This window comes from Triturus cristatus, chromosome 5_1 (assembly GCF_964204655.1).
Source record: "Triturus cristatus chromosome 5_1, aTriCri1.1, whole genome shotgun sequence".
Lineage (NCBI taxonomy): Eukaryota > Metazoa > Chordata > Amphibia > Caudata > Salamandridae > Triturus > Triturus cristatus.
This window is the reverse complement of record NC_140587.1, coordinates 425993118-426013055: the sequence shown is the minus strand read 5'-3', so window position 1 is coordinate 426013055 and position 19938 is coordinate 425993118. Positions and strand designations below refer to the sequence as shown.

General features: G+C 43.1%; 1 protein-coding gene across 1 annotated transcript in view; it reads right to left on the bottom strand.

Annotated features, from left to right (window-relative positions):
- Positions 1 to 19938, bottom strand: part of NIPAL2 (NIPA like domain containing 2) — a 535646-nt gene that overhangs the window by 210951 nt on the left and 304757 nt on the right. The window contains exon 4 of the mRNA XM_085605195.1: positions 6816 to 6875. Coding sequence (XP_085461321.1) covers positions 6816 to 6875 — 60 coding nt within the window. The remainder of the gene's footprint in view (positions 1 to 6815; positions 6876 to 19938) is intronic.

Sequence of the window (19938 nt, the reverse complement as noted above, 5' to 3'; positions counted from 1 at the left end):
ATAATCACATAAATTAGTTTGTTTAATTTTTCTTGCCCTCAGGCACTTTACGTGAGAGATGTGATTGACAATAAAAATATAACTTTACATGTGATTAGACTACAGAATCTTAGAATTGATTATGTTTTGAATGTAATGTTATTGATCAGTTTGGGTTTTAGAAACTATTTTATTGACCTGGGAGATGTGGATTGAATTGATTTTTACAATTTAATATTGCTTTGATAGATAAGTAATGGAGGCTATACCTATATTTGATTGTGACCCATCAATAATTAACACAAACAGATGTATCCAGTAAGGCTGTGAATCACTGTGTTAATGGTTTAAACAATGTTGTGGGTGGTGTCATTTGGAACCAGTATATAGCTTCTAATCAATGATTACAATTTTTAATAACTATGGGTGTAAGCAAAAGATTTATAAAAAATCATTCTTTCTCATTGGTATGTCAAGATGAAATTTTTCAAACCTACAGTTTCAAATCTAAACCTGTATTTCAAAAGAATTATTCACTAGGAAGTTTCTTCTTTAATAGAATTTATTTTTATTGATTCAACCAACGATGTGATATTATATATTTATACTTTTATGTATATGGCGTGTTTTGCATAAAAACGATGAAAAAAGAAAAAAGAATGTGCACTTTTGCGGTGATTTGCATAATGTTCTGTCTATGTTTATACATCATGTGGTGTGTATATGTCTGTCTTCTAAAATGTAGCCATCTGTGATCAAGTCCAGGACTGGCCGAAACGCGTCATAATGGTATTTTAAAAATAAATGTAATGCAAGCATTAAAATTGGTGTCCACCCCTGATCTTTTAAGGATTGGAGGAGATTGGGTTTATAGATAGATAGATAGATAGATAGATAGATGGATAGATTTTTGGTGGTCATCAAAAGGGTTCCTTGATGACAGTTCACCCCTGCCCCCTCAAGTCAGTGTGGTATAAGGAAACCATTATCAGAAAATCATCTGGCATAAATATTGTGATCTAAACTTTGTCTACCAAAATGTTCCTTCACGGGAGTTAATAATATAAAATCTGCACTCAATTGGACAATTTCTGTAAATAATGGGTCTGATTTGCAAAATACATTTTGTAGTACCTAAAGTAGTACTCCAGTAGTACTACTTATTTCCTACAAAATGTAATTCACATAGCTTACGCTGGGGAACATCACCTCCATTGTGTTTATCTTTTCTGTTCAGAAAAGTATACTTTTTTGTAGGAAATATGTGAGGGACCGGAGGAGTGGTGTGAAAATGTGGAGTAATTACAAAAAAATGGGTTGGTGTAAGGGAAATTAAGGAGGGGTTTGGGAGGAACATGCTAATACAACACACACACCCACAAAAGAGGAGACCACTAAAATTTACAAAATGCAATTCTAAATTTATTACTGCCCTATTACTGTCAAATCAGGCACAAATGTACAATACCACCTCCTTGGAGTGAGCCATGCATCACACACGGTCAACCATTGGACTGCAAAACACTTCTATAGAATTCAGTGAAGGCAGGGATTTAAACTGACGCCCTATAGATATTAGAGTTGAAATAATTAAATACGTTCTATATCGAAATTGTGTGTCTGTATGTATGTGCGTGCATTACAAACACAATTTATATATATAGTTTTAATTAAAACTACACTTAAAAATAAGATAAACGTTTTAACTTAGTTTAAAAACATACAAAGCATTAGCCATGTTCACTGCACATTAAACAAAAATAAAAATATTAGTAATGGTGGGAAGTTTAAAAAATATTGTGTAAAAATTAAAATGTATAAAATAAATTATTATATTTGAATTCTATTATGATTTAATATGCACTTACTTTGAGGAGTTGAGGAGTGTAAGCGCTGTAATTTCTTATTTTATTAGTTCAGGTTGAATATTTTTTATTTTATTATTTCACCATTAAATAGTTTTTCAAATAAACTTTAGCAACTTTCCCATTGTGTTGAGTTTCACCTCGGCGGACAAAATCTCCACCAACAGGCGAAAAGTTACTAATAGTAACCTTACACCTGTAAGTTCAACCTTAGAATGCTTACAAAGGAATATTTAGGACACAATATTTATGTTAGATGTTATTTCGGAATACAATAGTCTAACCTATAAACAAAAATGCCATAAAACAGCCTCCATCACTAGCTTTTGCTAAGGAAAAATTGTCAGACTATGGTTTAAAAGGCACTTTTGCCCAGGGAGACACACACCTACATTTATATTCTCTTTTTTTAAGAATAAACTTTAGTAACTTTCCCTATTTTCTCCCACTGTGTTGAGTTCCACCTCGCGTGGAGGAGACCTACTACAACTGATGAGCAGTAACTAATAGTAACTTTACACTTGTAACTTCAATACTAGAAAGTTTAGAAAGTAATATTTAGGACACAATATTTATGTCAGATTATATGTCTGAGTATGATATTCTGACCTACAAGCACAAACTCTATGGAATTAGAACCAGTACCCACCATTGGCTTTTCCTCAGGAAAATAGTCTGAACTATGGTGCAAAAGGCACTTTTGCACAAGGAGACACTCAACTAAATTAATGTACACTAATCTCATTAACCAGTGCACTTGTTTATTCACACTTGACAACCAGCAAGAATAAGCAGACAGATCAGGTTATTGATGTAATAAAACAACACCAAATAAATAAAACATTTTCTTGTGCATAAGCAATGTAAATTTGAGTCGGTGGGGATTTGCACTTATTTTTCCCAAACAGACTTTGACCCGGAGCAAGAAAGAGAAAAACACAAAAGGCGGAAAGAATGAGAACAGAAAGAAGGGGAAAACAGTGTCATAAGAGACAGCAAACAAAGCAGGTATGAAAAAGAACTTACAAAAGTGAGTTAAAAAGGTAGAGATAGGGGTGTGGTAATTAAAAAGGAATGAAGTGGAATAAAGACTAAGCAACCTTGTTATACGGCATCCCCAACATTAGATAGTGCGGCTGCGGGCTTGTGAGTGAAACTATGGGCACTGGAATGTACTATTTCACAAATTGAGCACTGTCCGTAAGCCTGACATTGCGTGTAAAATGTGAAAAATGCGGCCTCCAGATATGACTGTAATTCACAAATGAAGGCTTAGCATATTTTTCCTTTTGGAGATGTCACAAATTAATGCAAAGTTCAATCATGTAAGATAATTTTTCTGCAGTTCATAGGTAGCAGATGCTGAAATTGTGGGTAACTGTGGACTTGCAAATATTATGAGAAGTCATAACAATTTGGGCCATGCCACATATTTGTATAGTTTGCCCCATACCTGTCATCTCTTTTACATCTCAATAATTAACTCCTATATTATGTAGTAAGTGCAGGGATGTACCCTAAGTCCTCTTACGAGTTAAATGGTCTATGAGAGAAGAAGTGTCTTCACATGGAAAGTGAAGAAAAGCCAAAGATATTTGTGAAATTTCACAAGTACCCTAACCTATATGCATTCGCAGAGTTGAGGGGGAGGGGTAGGTCAGGCCTGTGTCTGGGCAGTTATTAAAATTGTACATTTTCTTCACACAGACCTTTCACCCCTTTGAATGTATGGTATGTTATGTTATGCAGATTGGTAGTGTGCACTATCACCCAGGAGGGTATCCTGGCCATGAGCAGGTGTGAGTCTACGCACACCTATGACTTAGTGGGACTTCTCAAAAAGCCAGGTCTTCAGCTTCTTGCGGAATTCAAGAACTGAGGAGGCGGCTCATGTGTAACAACAGGTTGTTTCACACTTTAGGAGCAATGTAGGAGAAGACTCAACTGCTGGTTTGGTTCTTCTATATGCGTGGGATTTGTGCAAGTAGGAGTCCGTATGAGTGGAGGTGTCTGGAAGATTTGTGAAAGCAGATGCAATTGTTGAGGTGTGCTGGGCCATTGTTATGAAGTGTCTTGAAAGTGTGGGTGAGGGGTCTGAATTGTGCTAGTTTGTGAATGGGGATACAGTGGAGCTCCTTCAGGTGTGGTGTGATATATGTGCAGCTTGAGAGTTTGAGAATGATTCTGGCTGCCGAGTTCTGAATGGTCTGTAGCCTTCTGGTGAGTTTTTTGTTGATCCCGGCATAGACGATGTGTCCATAGTCCAGCTTGTTTGTGACCAGGACGTGTGTAACGGTTTTCCAGATGCTGATTGGGAGCCATCTGAAAATTTTCCTCAGCATCTTCAGGGTATAGAAGCATGAGGCATGGCAGTATTTTCCGGGGCGATCATGTCAAGATTGGTCTTGATGATTCCAAGGATCGTGGAGGTGGGTGTTTAATCCTAGCTCTGAGAGCCCCTAGGTGGAGTTCCTTGGTAATGTGCACTTCCCAAAGATAGTGATTTCAGTCTTGTCAGTATTCAACTTTATCGAAAACCCTCAACCACACTTCCACAGTATGCAGTGTATGTTTTATCTCCGCTCATGTGGTTAGGTGCATAGCGTCTTCATTGGGTCTATCACTTGAGTGTTCCATTCTCCAAGTGACCTACAGTCCTCCACCAGGAGGGAGACTGTCTGGATAACAACAGAAGGGAAAGGTTAAAATAATCCCCTTTCGTCTTTTCAACTGTTTATTTAACCAGGATAGGGATAGGATTAAAGCAATTGGGGCGAGACAGCAGTTCTGGCAGGGACAACCTATAATAAGGCTTCGTGCGTTGTCCATGTCTTCCTGCGTCTCATGGGGCAAAGTAAACCTTCATCTAAAGTTATAGGCTAAAGTCTGTACCTATAACATTGAGTCAGACCTGAGCAAATGTGCTAACTGACTAAGAGCAGTAAGTGAGTAAACCTACCTACACTGCGCACAGAGTGCCTAAACTCTAGAACTTTTCCATACCAGTCCTGATGAAGGCCACCAGACCTGCAAGGGCACTCCCCGATCGAAAAATGTCAACCAAACCACAAGGTGTTGTGGACTAATAACTCATCCATTTCAACACCTCAGTTTCTTTTCTTCTTCATATGTGGCAGCAATTCGGGCAGTTTCCGAACTGGGGTTGGGTCTGAAACTCGACTGAGGGGTGTTAAGGAGCTGGAGGTCATTGAGGTATTTGCTGAGGTGTCTGTTGACGATTTTCTCTAAGACCTTGACTGGGAATGGTATTGGGGGGGATCGGTCTGTAGTTGGCGTGTGTTGAACGGTCTTCAGAGGGTTTCTTCAACAATGGGAGTACAGTTACATGTTTCCAAGCATGTGGGAAGGCCACGGAAGAGGTGGACACATGCAGAATGGGTGTGAGCATGGTGTGGATGGGTTGCAGCACTCTAGAATATGCGTGGAGCGGGCTGAGGTCCAATGGCGCCACTGAGTGAATGGACTTCGTGGTGGTGGCGGGTTCTTCTGGGCAATGACAGGTCATATGGTTAGCACTGGTTCTTTGGATAAGATCGGGAGGCCTTTGGCGAGGTTTGTCGGGCTCTGTTGCAGGCTGTAGTTACGGTAAATGGGGGTGATTTTGTTGCTTAAGGATTGAGAGAGATTGTTGTGGAGGTTTTGAGAGGGAGTAATGTGGTCCTGTCAGAGTGGTGAGTTTGGCGGTTCGGAGCATTTGGTGGTAGTGTCTCAGGGCAGTTTTGAAAGTGCTCTTGCACTTGAGTTCCTTGCAGTGGCATTTCATCAGTCTGAGTTCCTCTGTGTACCAACTGGTCTGGCATCTGGAACTTGTTGTGTTGGTGTCTTTGAGGGGTGCCAGGGAGTCGGTGCAGGAGATGATCCAATTGTTGCAATTCTTGATGGCTTTGGGGAGGCTGTTGCTGTGTTTGGGTCGGTAGGTGTGGAGAGCAGTGTTTCAGTCCTTGCCAGTAATGCTCTTCCAGTTTCAGCTGACCGGTCGGGCAGTGGTGCGTGTACGTTTGACCGGGACAGGGATGCTGAATTTGATGAGGGCATGTTCTGTAAGGCTAACTGGTGTGTACTTGTCAACTCAGATGATGCTGAAGTTGGTGAAAATAGGCTCCAGGAGATGACCGATGATGTGTATTGGTATTTTTACTTGTTCTGTGAGGCCCAGGCCCATGCTTCCAAGGTGTTCAATGAGTGCTCTTGAGTTGGGGTGTGCATGGTCTTCCGGGTGAATTTCAGGTATCCAAGCAGGATGTAATTGCTAGCATCGAGAACGAGTGTTGGTGACGTTGGTGTCTGGTCCAGGTGGCCTGTAGATAAGAGTGCTGCTTAGAGTGAAGTTGGCTGTGACATGGAGCTTGAACGACAGGTGTTCTGCATTGGAAGATGACATGTCTGTGGATGTGGGGCAGCTGAGAGTGTTCTTGTGGATGATGGAGATTCCACCTCAGGCTAGTGATGTCTATCTTGCCTGTAAAATTTGAGAAGGGTGGGCTGGCTGTGGCAATATCAGGTGGCGTATTTGGTGAGTGAACGGGTGTTGAGGAGCATACATGCAAGTGTGGAGTGTTGTATGGGTGGTTGCAGGACTGTGTGAGTGTCAGAGAGTGTAGTGGTGTTGATGCTGTGAGTGTTCAGTGTGGGTAGGTGCATGAAAACATGAATCAGGGATATATAGGCATATACAGGCATGCAGACTTAAACCTATATGTAAATTGAGCCATAAGTCAATACGACTAACGTTTGTCCTTAAAAAATGTCTCTGTTACTGAGAATTGGAGAAAACAATGGGCCTATCATTAGTACTGGAGGCACGTACAGTACTTTGGGATTCTGGGAGGTCATAGGCTTAACTAGTTACCAGGAACTTTTTGTCATATCATTAAATATTTTGTTTCACTAAATCAGTTAAACATGATAAAATAACACATAAACCTGCAAATGTGATAATGATCTACTTACCCACCACATCGGAGGCCCTCAGGAGTTCCTTCAGAAACACAACAGAAATAATTGCACTACCTAAGAAAGGAAAAAATATGTCATATTAGAATGTCAAACTGCTAAACCTCACATTTCTTTTTTATGGCCTGAATTTATATTATCCTGTTAAATTTTGTTTTAAAAATGTATTCTACATTCACCATCTAACAATGTTTAAGAGACCAGCATTTTAATGTTTCTACTGAGGTTGGGTAGACATGTGGAAATTGAAAAATCTTCACATTTTAGACATTCAGTTGAAAGGTCAGAGAAATCAAGTATAGCTTTTCATCATTATTCTGAGAAGGTGTCTACGAAGAGATCATGTTGCACAAACAAATGATGGATGGAATGCTGAACAAATCAAACATTCACCCCGAGTCAAGAAATCTTGGTTCAATCCATCCTTCTTTTGCTCACAATGCCATCCCAGTTTGGACCCAGCCATATGAAAACCAGTTTCAACTCTGCTCATCATGGAAACAACCCAGCCTGAACAGCTAAGCAGGTCCTCCCTGGACTGGAGACAATCATCCTGGGACCAGCTTCGGGATAGCACCACTCATCAGCCAGGCTAGCTAGAATCCAGTGGCACAGTGAGCACGTTTCCGGGGAGGACCTAGCTTGGCAGTTCGGGATGGACTGTTCCCACGAGGAGCAGAGCCAAGACTGATTTGCATATGGCTGGGGGGATAATTAGGAGGTAAGGGATGCAATTAGAGTTAGGGTGTTAGTATAGGGTTAAAGTACATATCTGCATAGGGAAACTAAGCGAGGTGGGTTTTAGCGTAAGAGTATTTCGAAGCATGAATAAACACTTCAATTTTTTTTTTCACTAAAACTGAAAGTTCATCTTTCAAAGTCAATACAGAATGGATGGACTGCACTAAATTGCAAACCATAGGTTTCACAAGCTGAGTTTAAACATTTGGGTTATCTAGCTGTACATTTAGAATTTTCATCCTAGCTTTATTTGCACCATGTTTTTCCTTGACTGAAGTCGGAGTATTCCGCATGCTGATGGTGCCCATGCCTACTCACAATTCAGAATCCAAAGACAATTAATTTTTTCCGTCATTTATTACTCTATTGATAATGGTATCAGAGAAAGCGATAGATCACATAATTTCCTTTAGTAAACAGATGAACTAACAATTATGATTGGATTCAAAATTCAGAGGCTTTGTGTAGGGCTGTTGACTCAGCGAAATATGTGTTAAGTATTTAGGCAGCACCAGACCAAATATCCCACAACCTCCATCATGAAGAATACATGTTAACTATACCTCCCAGGTGTAGGACATATTACTGTCTTGAATTGTAACACAGATGAAATAATATTGGGGGCGGCCTATGGCAAGGGAGGGGAGGGTGGGTAAATTGGGTAATTTGGTAGTTCACTGTCTGTAAAACTCTTAAATATGATCCTGATGTATCGTTCACATTGGCACATAATATGACAGTTGAGTGTTAATGTATAAATCTCAATAAAAATCTGTTTAAACAAAAAAAACAATATTATAGTGAAGAAACAATCAAATAAAATTCCTAAACCAATTTAGTAAGAAAGTGAACACATTAATAAACAACATGACCAAAAGACTGTCAAAATGAAATTAAGGGAACTACAGGTATGACTATTTAAAGCTTTAAGATCAGAAGGTTACAAGAAAGAACAGAGCGCCAATGGTTGTGGTTGACCAGAACCTAGGAGCAAATTAAGGCCATTTGCAACGGAGCCATAGTTAGATATGCCTAGAGTAATGCCAGTCAAAGTTTTACCATTAGACTTAGGGTCTGATTTTGAGTGTGGCAGATGGGTTACTCCATCAAAAATATGACGGATATACTGTCTGCCTTTTTTATTATTGGGTTACATTGTATGGCACTTGGAATATGGCATACAGGATATCTGTCATTATGTGATGGAGTAATCTGCCACCAAACTCTAAGGGGCAGATTTACAAGGGCTTTATCTCTGCTTTTTTGGCTTACAAAGCCAAAAAAGCGAAGATAAAACCAGCGCCCTATTTACAAGAGGGTGCTAACATGCATAATCGCATGTTAGCACCTTTTTTCCCAACGCCTCACTTTGCATCTCCAATGAGATGCAAAGTGGGCATTACTGGGCGTACCCAAGATGGACTACCTTGCAAATATCGCTGATGTTTACATCGCGATATTTACAAGGCAGCCCACATGATTTTAGCACACATTAGATTTTGGCGAAAACAGCCATTTTCGCCAAAACCTAACGTCTGCTAAAATCCGGATTTAGCCATCCCTAACATAGGGGGTGGATTAAGCTGATACAACCCTGTGGGTCGTATCAGCAAGGTTATCGCCCTTTTGCAGGGAACATTGCTGGAAAACCAGCAATGTTCCCTGCAAAAGGGCGACAACCTCGCTATTTCTGGAATTTTTATCATCCTGGAGTAACGCGTTGTTAATAACGCGCTACCAGGGCGATAAATACCAGAGATAACCTGCGATAATATAATTATCGCTAAGCACGGCCAGCGATAATTATCGCTGGCCGTTGTTAATATGCCCCTAAATCAGGCCCTTATACCTTTTAACAGAAGTCCAGAATCTCAACCGGAGAAAAGCAGGGGACTGTGCTCCGTAAAGTTATCTTGAGCTCATACATTCATTTTACAGGGTGTCCCCGAAACCTCGAGTTTTTGTGCCGAAATCTCCAAGTGGGACAAACTTGAAAAAAGTTGCTGCCAAAGTTCTCTCCTAACTGTGATCACTTTGCTGCCCTTTACCACTCTCAAGTTTTACCTTTGATCTTATTCAATCTTTTGAAGCTCAAAACCACCTTGTGGACCAAGTCAGGATGCTTTTGCTGACTAGGTATTTCAGCGGTCCTCCAGTATCCTCATACTTCCCACCAAACAATTCCTAGTGGAGAACCCAGCAGATTGTGTCTGGCAAGGTCAAGCCTCAACTTCTGAAGATATTTTACAACTTCTTCATGGCCTCACCTACAGCTTCAAGGGTCCAGACCACAGGTCAGCAGCATGAGGAAGATTCAGCCATTCACTACAGAGTAAGAAACATATAGCCATGCTTACAGGACCTTTTAGTTGGTCACTACAATCTTGATTTCAGTGCTACCTTAATAGCAATATCAAGAAGGCATTTGTGGAACTTGTCTAAAAAGAGCACAGTTTATTCCTATTTTCATAAAAAACTAAATACAGGGCATATTTAATTATTTGAAAACTCTTTGTGCGACTAGATACAATTAATTGAGGTGTATTTCATCTGTTTTACATCAATTATGCACCCGGATGGAAAATGTTGTGGGTGAATCTAGCCTACATGGAAGATGGGACGGATGCTATTCACCTAACATTCAAGGACATGTGAAAACCATGTAATAAACGAAGGCTCTGCGGAATTTTCATCATCAACTTTACCGTAAATTGTGTGTTCAATTGTCCGAGGAATTCTTCTCAGTTCCCTTCTCGGCTTTTACTTTAGACATGTGAAGTACAATAGCATTTATCTATCTCAGGGTTTATTTCATGACTGTGTTTTGAGTTTTGAGACTTCATAACTTAGATCACTCTTTTTAATGCCATTGCATTCAGGTCTGTGATGCTACGTATTACTCAAATAGGAATTTGATTGTACAATTTATAATATTCCTAATGCTATATGACATCTTGTGCAACTGCCTGTACGGTTTATTATCTTGTTGCAATTTGTCAATTTTCAACACGCCACAGTGGTCAAGCTCTGGCAATTTCTCCTTGAACAACGGTTCTTGTTTCAGACCAGATGTCGAATTATTCCCAAAAGTTGGCCATTTTTTAAAATTTATCACTGATTTCCTTGGAACTGCTTTGCACAGATGTTCATCTAATCTGAATATTTCCAGATACTGTACAGGACACATCTTATATGCTGTGCTTGGGAACAATATCTAATAATGAATAATACTTGTGTTTTGTCATTATTCCGAGATGCTCCATTTTTTATTGATTTAAATTAATTCTTTCCTTAGGAGACACTCTGTCAAAGGATTGTGACAGTCACCTGAATAGAATACGCCTCCTTCCAATTCATGACTAGCTGAAAACCAGAGAGAAGTGTGCATTTCCTTCCAGCTCTTAACTTCTCATCATACTGAATAATCCACTTGGTGGGTATGCATTTGAATGTCATTGTTTCTGGTGTAAACCATCATCATCTTATAAAAACAAGACTTTTATCATTAAAATATGGGAAACGTCTTTATGGCACTCTGCAACTATGTTATGATATGTTACAGGTTTTATATAGCGCACAGCTGCCCCAGCAAAGGGGCGTGCCAGCACTAACTAGCAGAAGTTGGAGGGCTACTAAAAGAAGGCAGGTCCTATAGCAAAGGGAAAAGGTGTGTTTTAATGGCCTTGCAGAATGCCAGGTAGTTGTTAATGCTACGGATGTGCACAGGAAGAGAATTCCAAGGTTTTGCAGCCAGGGCGCGGAAAGTGTGTCCTCCTGCTTGCACTTTCCTCACCCGAGGAACAACCGCCAAATGCTGGCCCATAGATCGTAGTTGGCGAGTAGGTGTATAGGGTGAAAGCAGGTTCGCCAGGATATCTGGGGAAGAGAGGTTCATGATTTTATAGGCAATGCAGAGGGACTTGAACTTGATGTGCCTCCCCACCGGCAGTCAATGTAGTCGGCAGATGGCGTTGGTCGTACGGCAAGTTCTAGGGAGGCCAAGAAGAGTTCTAGCAGCCGCATTTTGAACCCTTTGCAGACATAGGATTTCAGGTAAAGAGAACTGGCATAATCCAGCCTAGACATAATGGAGGCCTGGATGATGACTTGAAGGACTGTGGGATCAAAAAAAACAATAGCAGTTTGAGCCCTCGAAGGAGTCCAAAGCAGGACCCAGCAACATTTTTGGTTTGTACCTGGAAGCTGAGGCCCGAGTCAAACCATACACTCAGGTTTTTGACCACCTGTTTGGAGGCGGGTGCGGAACCCAAGGTCGCAGGCCACCAGCTCTCACTCCACAGCTCAGTATCTCTCCCTACTAGCAAAATCTCAGATTTGCTAGTGTTAAGCTGGAGGCAGTTGGCAGTCATCCACTCTGCAAAGGCTGCAAGATCGGTCCTGAACTTAAGAGCATTCTGCGTGGAGTCATCAGAGAGTGCAACGACCAACTGAGACCTACTAGACTTACAGGTCCCATAGATTTCACTCAGCAATGGTTATTAAAGATCCTAAAGTTATTTATATTCTGCGTAGGCATTAATCTCATCTAAAGTAGTAAACTACTGCTTGCACAAGTTAAGGTTAATAAATAAAAACATTGCTGAAATATCTTCCAAGACAACCAATACCCAAAACACAGAAAACAAATCTGAGAATTGATTCCACAAAGAATACATTCTTCATCTTCGTCCTGCCTCTGGTACATCTTCCTATTTCAACTACTGCAAAGTCACTTACTCCCAGTTTGCAAAAACATTCAGCTCTCCAAGCTTCAAAAGGCACATGAACACGTGGCCTGGATTTTCTTTGGCCTGCAACAATAAGATCCCATCACAAAAGCTACAAAAAACCTTCTCTGGCTTTACGTCAAGAAAACAATATACTTCAGGGCTCTGTGCTCACCTGCAAGATCCTTTAAGGAATGGCTTCAAAACAAACTTACCAACCGTGGAAACCAAATGGAAGCACTTGAAGGCAGATCCATTCATGTGCAGTGTCCCACAGCCGGGACACCCTCTGCACACATGTCAGATCAGAAGGAAGGCTTTGACGACATAACACATCAGATTGGCCTTTGACTGACACCCTTCTATGTCAAGTAACTTTCTGAGGCACAATGCCATCTTGACCCTTTCACCACTCTTTATTGCTGTCTGATCTGCTGCATAAGGCGAGCCAGAATCTTCCTCCACTGATAGATGCATTTGCTAAAATTCGTGGCTCTCTCTGGCAAAACTTTAGTTTATGGTCATTTTCTGTGAGGTTGTTTCAAGTAAGACCCACTCACAATGGCATCCGAAGCTACCTGAATGAATCCGACCACCCTGTCAACCTTAAAACAATTTTCTTTTCTGGCTGATCCAAATTGACAAAATCTGCCTCTCAGTGGTGCACTTAGTAGCACCCCAACTTTGAACATTACTGCCCCACCATGTCTATCCACATGTGTCTCCCTTAACCTTTGTGATAGTCGTTTTAAGATGACTATCAGCTATCTCAAGCACTTCACATAAGATGAAAGTAAAAACAAATGTGAGAAAATAACATACATCTTGGGCAAGTGTGTGTATACCTCCACAGTCTTCACATTTATACTTGTTTACTGATTACTAAATATAACAAAATCTAAGTGAAGCTCGGGAATGCCCATAACACTTTCAGGTTCACTTGCAACTGGGAACAGTAGTAATATTTGACCATCTGCACACAAGGAAGCGAAGACCCTAACATGATGGGCAGTCAGTGCAATGGAGATACTGGCCAGACCCAGTAATTCCACACTTGGCGTTACCACCACATCTGTTTGGCGGCCATCTCATGGTGGACCTAAACCAGGCCTTATTACAACAAAGGACAGCGATTCAATATTAAGAAAGATTTCACTCCAGGGACCCCACTCATTTATACCAGGTTTACGGGTTTTAATCTATGAAGAAACCAGAAAATGAAATAGGTCACTTTTCTTGTAAGTCAGCCATTACGCTGCTTTTTCTATCACATAATGTTTCAGTAATTGGGCACTTTCTTTTCCTGGAAGATGTCCATTACATAGATGTGCTCTTCCGGCATCGGAAGAACAACTTCAAAGCAATGTAGGAAAGGGAAAGAACACTGTTAGCTGGGGTTTGAAGACACCCTCATTGCAGGAAAGAAGGGGGCTGCAGCTAAGACTATTACAGCATTAAAGAATGAAGATGAAGGGAAATCAAAATGAGGTTAATAGAAGGAGATTATTAGCCAGACACATGGAAGGCTGGTCTAAGATACAGAACTGAAGAAGAAGGAAGCGGTGGCGAGCGCTACTCAGAGGTGCACACTGAGAACCCTTAATATAGGAGGATTAACTACGAGAAATTGCAGAGAAGTGTAATAACAGTTCTTTTCAACAAACAAATGATGGACGGAATGCTGACAATGCAGACATTCTCCCCCAGTCAAGAGATCTGGGTTAAATCCATCGTTCTTTTGCCCACTACACCACCCCAGTTCAGACATGGCCATATACAAATCAGTCTTGACCCTGTGCCTCATGGGAACAGTCCAGCCCGAACTGCCAAGCCATGTCTTCCCTGGACCGGAATCAAGCATCCTAGGACCGGTTTCTGGCTATCAGCCGTCATCAGCCAGGATAGCTTGACTCCAGTGGCGTAGTGAGCACGGGTCCCACGTCTGGGAATACCCATCCCACTTAGGGCGAAAAGCGTTACAACAAACAAATGATGGACGGAATGCTGACAATGCAGACATTCTCCCCCAGTCAAGAGATCTGGGTTAAATCCATCGTTCTTTTGCCCACTACACCACCCCAGTTCAGACATGGCCACATGCAAATCAGTCTTGACCCTGTGCCTTTTCACCACCGTTCTTTGGTGCAATGAGCAGGATCTAACATAAGAATAAGTTTGCATGTGTGCATCATTTAATACATCCTCGCCCTAGTTTTATTCCTCTGATGATCTGAGAGGCTGGTCTAAGAGCCCCTTGTTTCCCGTGAATGCGCTGCTCCCAAGGGTACAATTATTTATTCAATACAACTTGCTTGTTCAGACTTTGAGCCAGAGCAGACGAGGGAGAAAAGAAGGAAGAGAGCGTGAGTGACGAGTGAAAAAGGGGGACAGCAGGGTTGGAAATGAACCTTCAATCGTTGGATAAATATACAGGAAGTGTAGGGTGGTGAAAGAAAGAGGCATGCGGGCAGTGCGGCTATGCCACTGGTGGCGCCCACTGCGACAATCTTTGTTGGCGCCCCCAACAAGCTTTTTTATGTTGCCTTCATGCAGGTAGACACTGGGCTGATGTCATGTTTACCATGCATACTCAGATGTCTGATACTCTAGGCACATCATAGGATTTAAAATGTAGCATTTACTGCAATGCTTAGAAAAGACAAGCATTCGGACAAGAGGCAGACAGAGTGGAGGAGAGGCAAGAGGCGCAGACAGTGCCGGATGGGCAATATACGCACAGTGCTAAATCCAGGAGGTGCACACAGATGTAAGGCACTGTGTGGCACACTGAGGTGCATGCTGCTGGAACCAGTGAGCAACGCACATTTTAATAATAGCTATGTTCGAAATGCAAACAATTGACATTTGTTGCCTCAGAAGGTCTAAAAAGACAGTGTCAGAAGTTTAGGCCCTTATGATTCAGCGCATTTCCCCTTAGACACAGAAGAGCTAAAAGCGTTTGGTGCATTAGGCCCTGAAAGTCCTGAGTCACTATAGGTTTTTAGGAATAACACTGAAAAGTGTTGTCTGTTGTTCTGCCACGTGCTCCCATGCAAAAGAACGTGATGGAAATGACACCAGTAAATACACTGCTGGACCTCACATGGCATGGTGCTCGCAGTGAGTGGAAATACTGATGCTCGGGTTGACACAAGAAAAGCACATAGAAGGAAAGTACTCATCTCCAGTACGCGTCCCTTCCTGAGTTATGGGACAGTTTAGGAGAATCATAATTTAAAAAGCACTCAAAAGTACTTGCCCAGCGCTCTCCACAGAACAAAAGTAGAGCCATCCATTTAAACTCTGGTGAGCTTTTTAATTGCCTGGGCGGCTTTGTGTGGTGCATTAACGCTTGTATGCGCACATTATATTGTCTGGCTCCGTGCTACTCACCCAAACAAGCCTGGCATCGGCACTTAACAAAACGTAAATCCAAGAGCATAGCACGTAGCATGGCACAGAATGATCAGCCCAGAGTTGCCGGTCAAGTTTACAATAGCAAAAAGTCACCGCAAGTTGTAAATTGGGCTAAACTAGCACCTAAAAACCAGGTCTGCTAAAGGGCCTTCTCCCAGTAGAGTCAAAGAGAAAATTTAGCCAACATGCTTATTAATTTGCAGAGACAAAAGAAAAGAGAGCGCCCCGTCCTTTCTAGTTTCAAACCACCTTGGTGGCCGTTTGGATGACCCCGACTTCTGGGATGCTGAGAGGACACCTGAGTGCTTGAATGGATTAGTAGGTGTCTGGCTGCTAAGCTAAGAGGCCACCTGAAGGAGAGGTGGGGTGGTTCATTAGGCTGCTGAGTGCACTCTGCACAAGTCGTTGCAGCAGTAGGGTGACCAACCGTCCGTAAATTTCACCGACCGTCCGTAATTTGGATCTCACGTCCGTTTTAGGGACGCCTTTTGTTCGCAATTTTGGGCATTGGGGAGCATCACTTTTCCCCTCCCTGAAGCCTCAGCTCCTGATGGGGCTGCCTTGCACTCCTCTGAAAGAGCAGCCCCACCCCGCTCATTTTCATCAGGGCCGGAATGGGAACCAAAACCGGCCCTGGCAAAGAGCTCGGCCGGCCCCTCGGGGGGTTTGGGGGTGCGCCCAAGCTGTTTGCCTGGGCCGGTTTCGGCCAATTTTGTTACAGGACTGATATTGCAGCGATGCTGCAAAAACGTCCCTGTAACAAAAACGGCCCCCCAGGGGCCCAAAACCGTCCTCCACCCTGGCGGCCCACCGGGGAAACGCCCAGTGCCCGTTAAGGCCAGTCCAGCCCTGATTGTCATACAGAATGACAAGGGCCAGTCTGTGCTCTTACTACATGTGGTGGGACTCCTCCTGCCTCGGTCTAGGGCAGGACGTTCAGTCAGGTGGAAGAAATGAACAAAAACGCCCATGCAGCTAGGAGAGAATAATGTTCATGAAAAGGTGGAGAAACAAGTTTAAAAAAAAGGGTTATGGGTCTTTTACTGTCTCATCATTTTAAAACTGACGCATTTTCAATGTTATATTCAACAAAGCCATGGTTGCTGCTTTTTTAGGTCTCACTGAGCCCCAGCGCATGCGCTGGCTCGGAGAGACATTTTGTATTTGGGATTTTTAAAGTGCTGCCTGTGGCCTAAAGCTTGAGTGCACGCGAGCGTGCACGCGCGCAGCCGCCAATCACTGCTGCGCGCGCACCACTCATGTGCTTGCCACACAGCGCGTCCCTTCCTAGCGATCGCGATCACTTTCGCTTTGATCGCGATCGCTATTACTTTCGCTTTCACGGCCGCGCGGCCATTACTTTTACGGCCGCGCGGCCGATGCTTGTTTTTTTCTTGCTTGCAGCGCACGAGCACTACTCGCGGGCACCCCTACAGCGCGCGCACATAGCACACCACTCGCGGGACGCTGTTTTCTGTCCAGTTTCCTTTTCTCTACGACCCGATCATTACGTTGAAATGCTTGTCTTTCTCTTCAGTGTGCAGGGCCCTAAGCATAGGGGGCTCTCCCCTGTCTTACTCCTCTTGGGTCCATCCAATATTCAGTCCTGTGGAGACAGCTGCTCCATGTGGCACAGCTCCCTCGTGAAATCCTCATCTTGGTTGTAGTGTGTCGTGCATGAAGCAGGGGGACTCTGCTGGTACTGATGTTGTGAACTCTCGCGCTGATTCCTCTCCTTGCATGCAGTATACGCAGCCAGCCTGCAAGGGGTCCATCCCTGCTGACACCGAGGCTGACATGATGTATCTTTAGGTGAGTGCTGCCATGATTTGCACGTACATTCCTCTGACGCTACTTGGTGGTGTAACCCTCAGCACCGTGCTTCTTCCTTCTGCAGTATCTTTCCTCTGGCACCCACTACTGGCGGCCTCCTGCACGTGTCTTTTCCTCAGATACTCGACGCTGGCCTCCTCTTGCATGCTTCGTCCTTTGCCACTCAGTGTAGCCATGTCTGGCACTGGCGTTGCTCTGACACTACTCACTGCCGATTCACAGCGCTGCGATCCTTCACTTCCGAACACCTTTACCGCCTGCCTTCCTCTGACGCGTAATGCTGGCCACCTTCTGCCTATACTTTCCTCTGACTCTACTTAATGCAGTGGCACATAGCCCCTTGATACCCTTACTACCAGACATCGTGTGCACGTTTTCCTCGCACCCGCTTCTGCCCATGCGCTCTGTTCACTGCAGGAGACCTCCTGCACACACCTTCCTCTGACTCCCAAAGCAGGCTACCTTCGGCACGCGTCTTCCTTTGAATCTACTCGCTGCTATAATGCACAGTTTTGCCCTCCCTTTATGGTTGCCTGGCTTCGTCTGAAACCCACTTAAAGCTAGATTCTGCACGTGCGTTCCTGTGACACCCTCCGACCACCTTCTGCTCTGATAGTACTCGCTGCTCTGATGCGCAGCCATACACTCTATCTTTCACTGAAGGGGACCTCCGGCTCGTGCCTTTGTCTCACACTGGTTGCTAGCCACTTTTTGCATGCTCCTTCCTCTGCCATCCAAAGCTGGCCACCATTTGCACGCTTGTTTCTCTCAACCTCAAGGTAGCCACCCTCTGCATGCGCCTTTCTCTGATGCTACTTGCTGCTATGATGCACGGCGCCGCTTCTCCCATAAGTGCTTACACAGGTTCTTCACTAGCCTTCCCGGAATGCAGTGTAGGCCACGTTCTGCATTCTTCTTCCTCAGATATCCAATGCAGCCCACCTTTTGCACATTTTTTCCTTTGACATACAAGGTGTCTGCTCTCTGCACACAGCTTCCTCTGAAACTACTTTCTGCTGTGATGCACAGACAGCCCCACGCTCCAATTTCTGTAGAGGACCATCTGCAGGCACCTTTTTTCAACACTTGTCGTTTCAGTGATGAACAGCTCCTCACTCCCTTCAGTGCAGGGCAGCCTGTTCTGACACCCACCCTCCCATTGTTATTTTTAATCACCCCCACCCTTCCATAGTCGTTTCAATCAACCCCACACTCCTGTTGTTGTTTTCAATCACCCCCACCCTCCCGTCATTTTCAATTTCCCCCCACCCTCCCATCGTTCTTTGCTGACCTCTCACCTCCCCCAACCACCATGTCATTAAAAAAATAAAAAAATCGGCAAAGCTTGGCAATGCGTTTATTCATTTCTTTATGTATATACCCGTTTTGGTTAAACAATTAACATGTTCGGAAGTTCTTCCACAAATATTTTCTTCACATACCGATTTTACAAGAACATACAAATAAATATGTAAGTATCCAAGACGATCGTATGTGCAATGTTTACTTACCTACCCCACTTCAAAAGCACAACACAATCACAGGATTGTTGTAGATGTGGGAGAGCTAACTTGATCCCAATAGCTACAGCACGAGCCGAGCCTGGAAAGCATCGCTGTGTAACACACTAACCCCCAGGAAAGCGTTATGGCATTTTTTATGTTCATTCTTTTTATTTTTATTCATACAGTCGCTCAGTTATACATAATATCTTAATTATATCTACGGTAACAAAAATTTTTATAACACATTATAAATTTATAACATACTGTACAGCAGCCACACTGCTCTACATCATCGCTTAAACACATTAGTGAGAGCTATTGGCTTTGCCAAACACTTATAAGGTCCCAAAGGCGAGACCTATTGGCTATGCCAATGCTTGTTTATTTTATGTTACTACCATCCGCTGACAAAGCCAATAGTTCTGGCTTGTAGGTGTAACACTACTTGTTGTGTTATTTATCTGGATGCAATGACAGAAGCAGCAAATTACCAGTCGGGCGGCACACTATGCTAAGCACAGATTTTTAGCTTAGGTGTTTTAAGCCATGCCCTTAATTACATCGAACACCCCCTTTGGAGAGACCCCCCAGTTTTTTCATCCCACTTAAAGCCCTGGAAACAACGCCATGTCACAGTGGCACTGTGCATCATGCATGACTCATGACTTCACTTTTTCGGATTGCCTATGTATGGGGGCATAGTGAGCCATTCCCCGCCCCATCCCTTGCTTTAGGAACTACAGCAGGGGTGAAGTCCTTGATGGGCCTCTTCTGTCTGCAACCCAGCAGACAAAGGCTCAGCTCATAATTAATGTGAAAGGTGTGCAAGTGAAGGGATGGCTGGATGGATTAGTGAAAGGGTGAATTGATGAATGAAAGGGTGAATGGATGGATAAT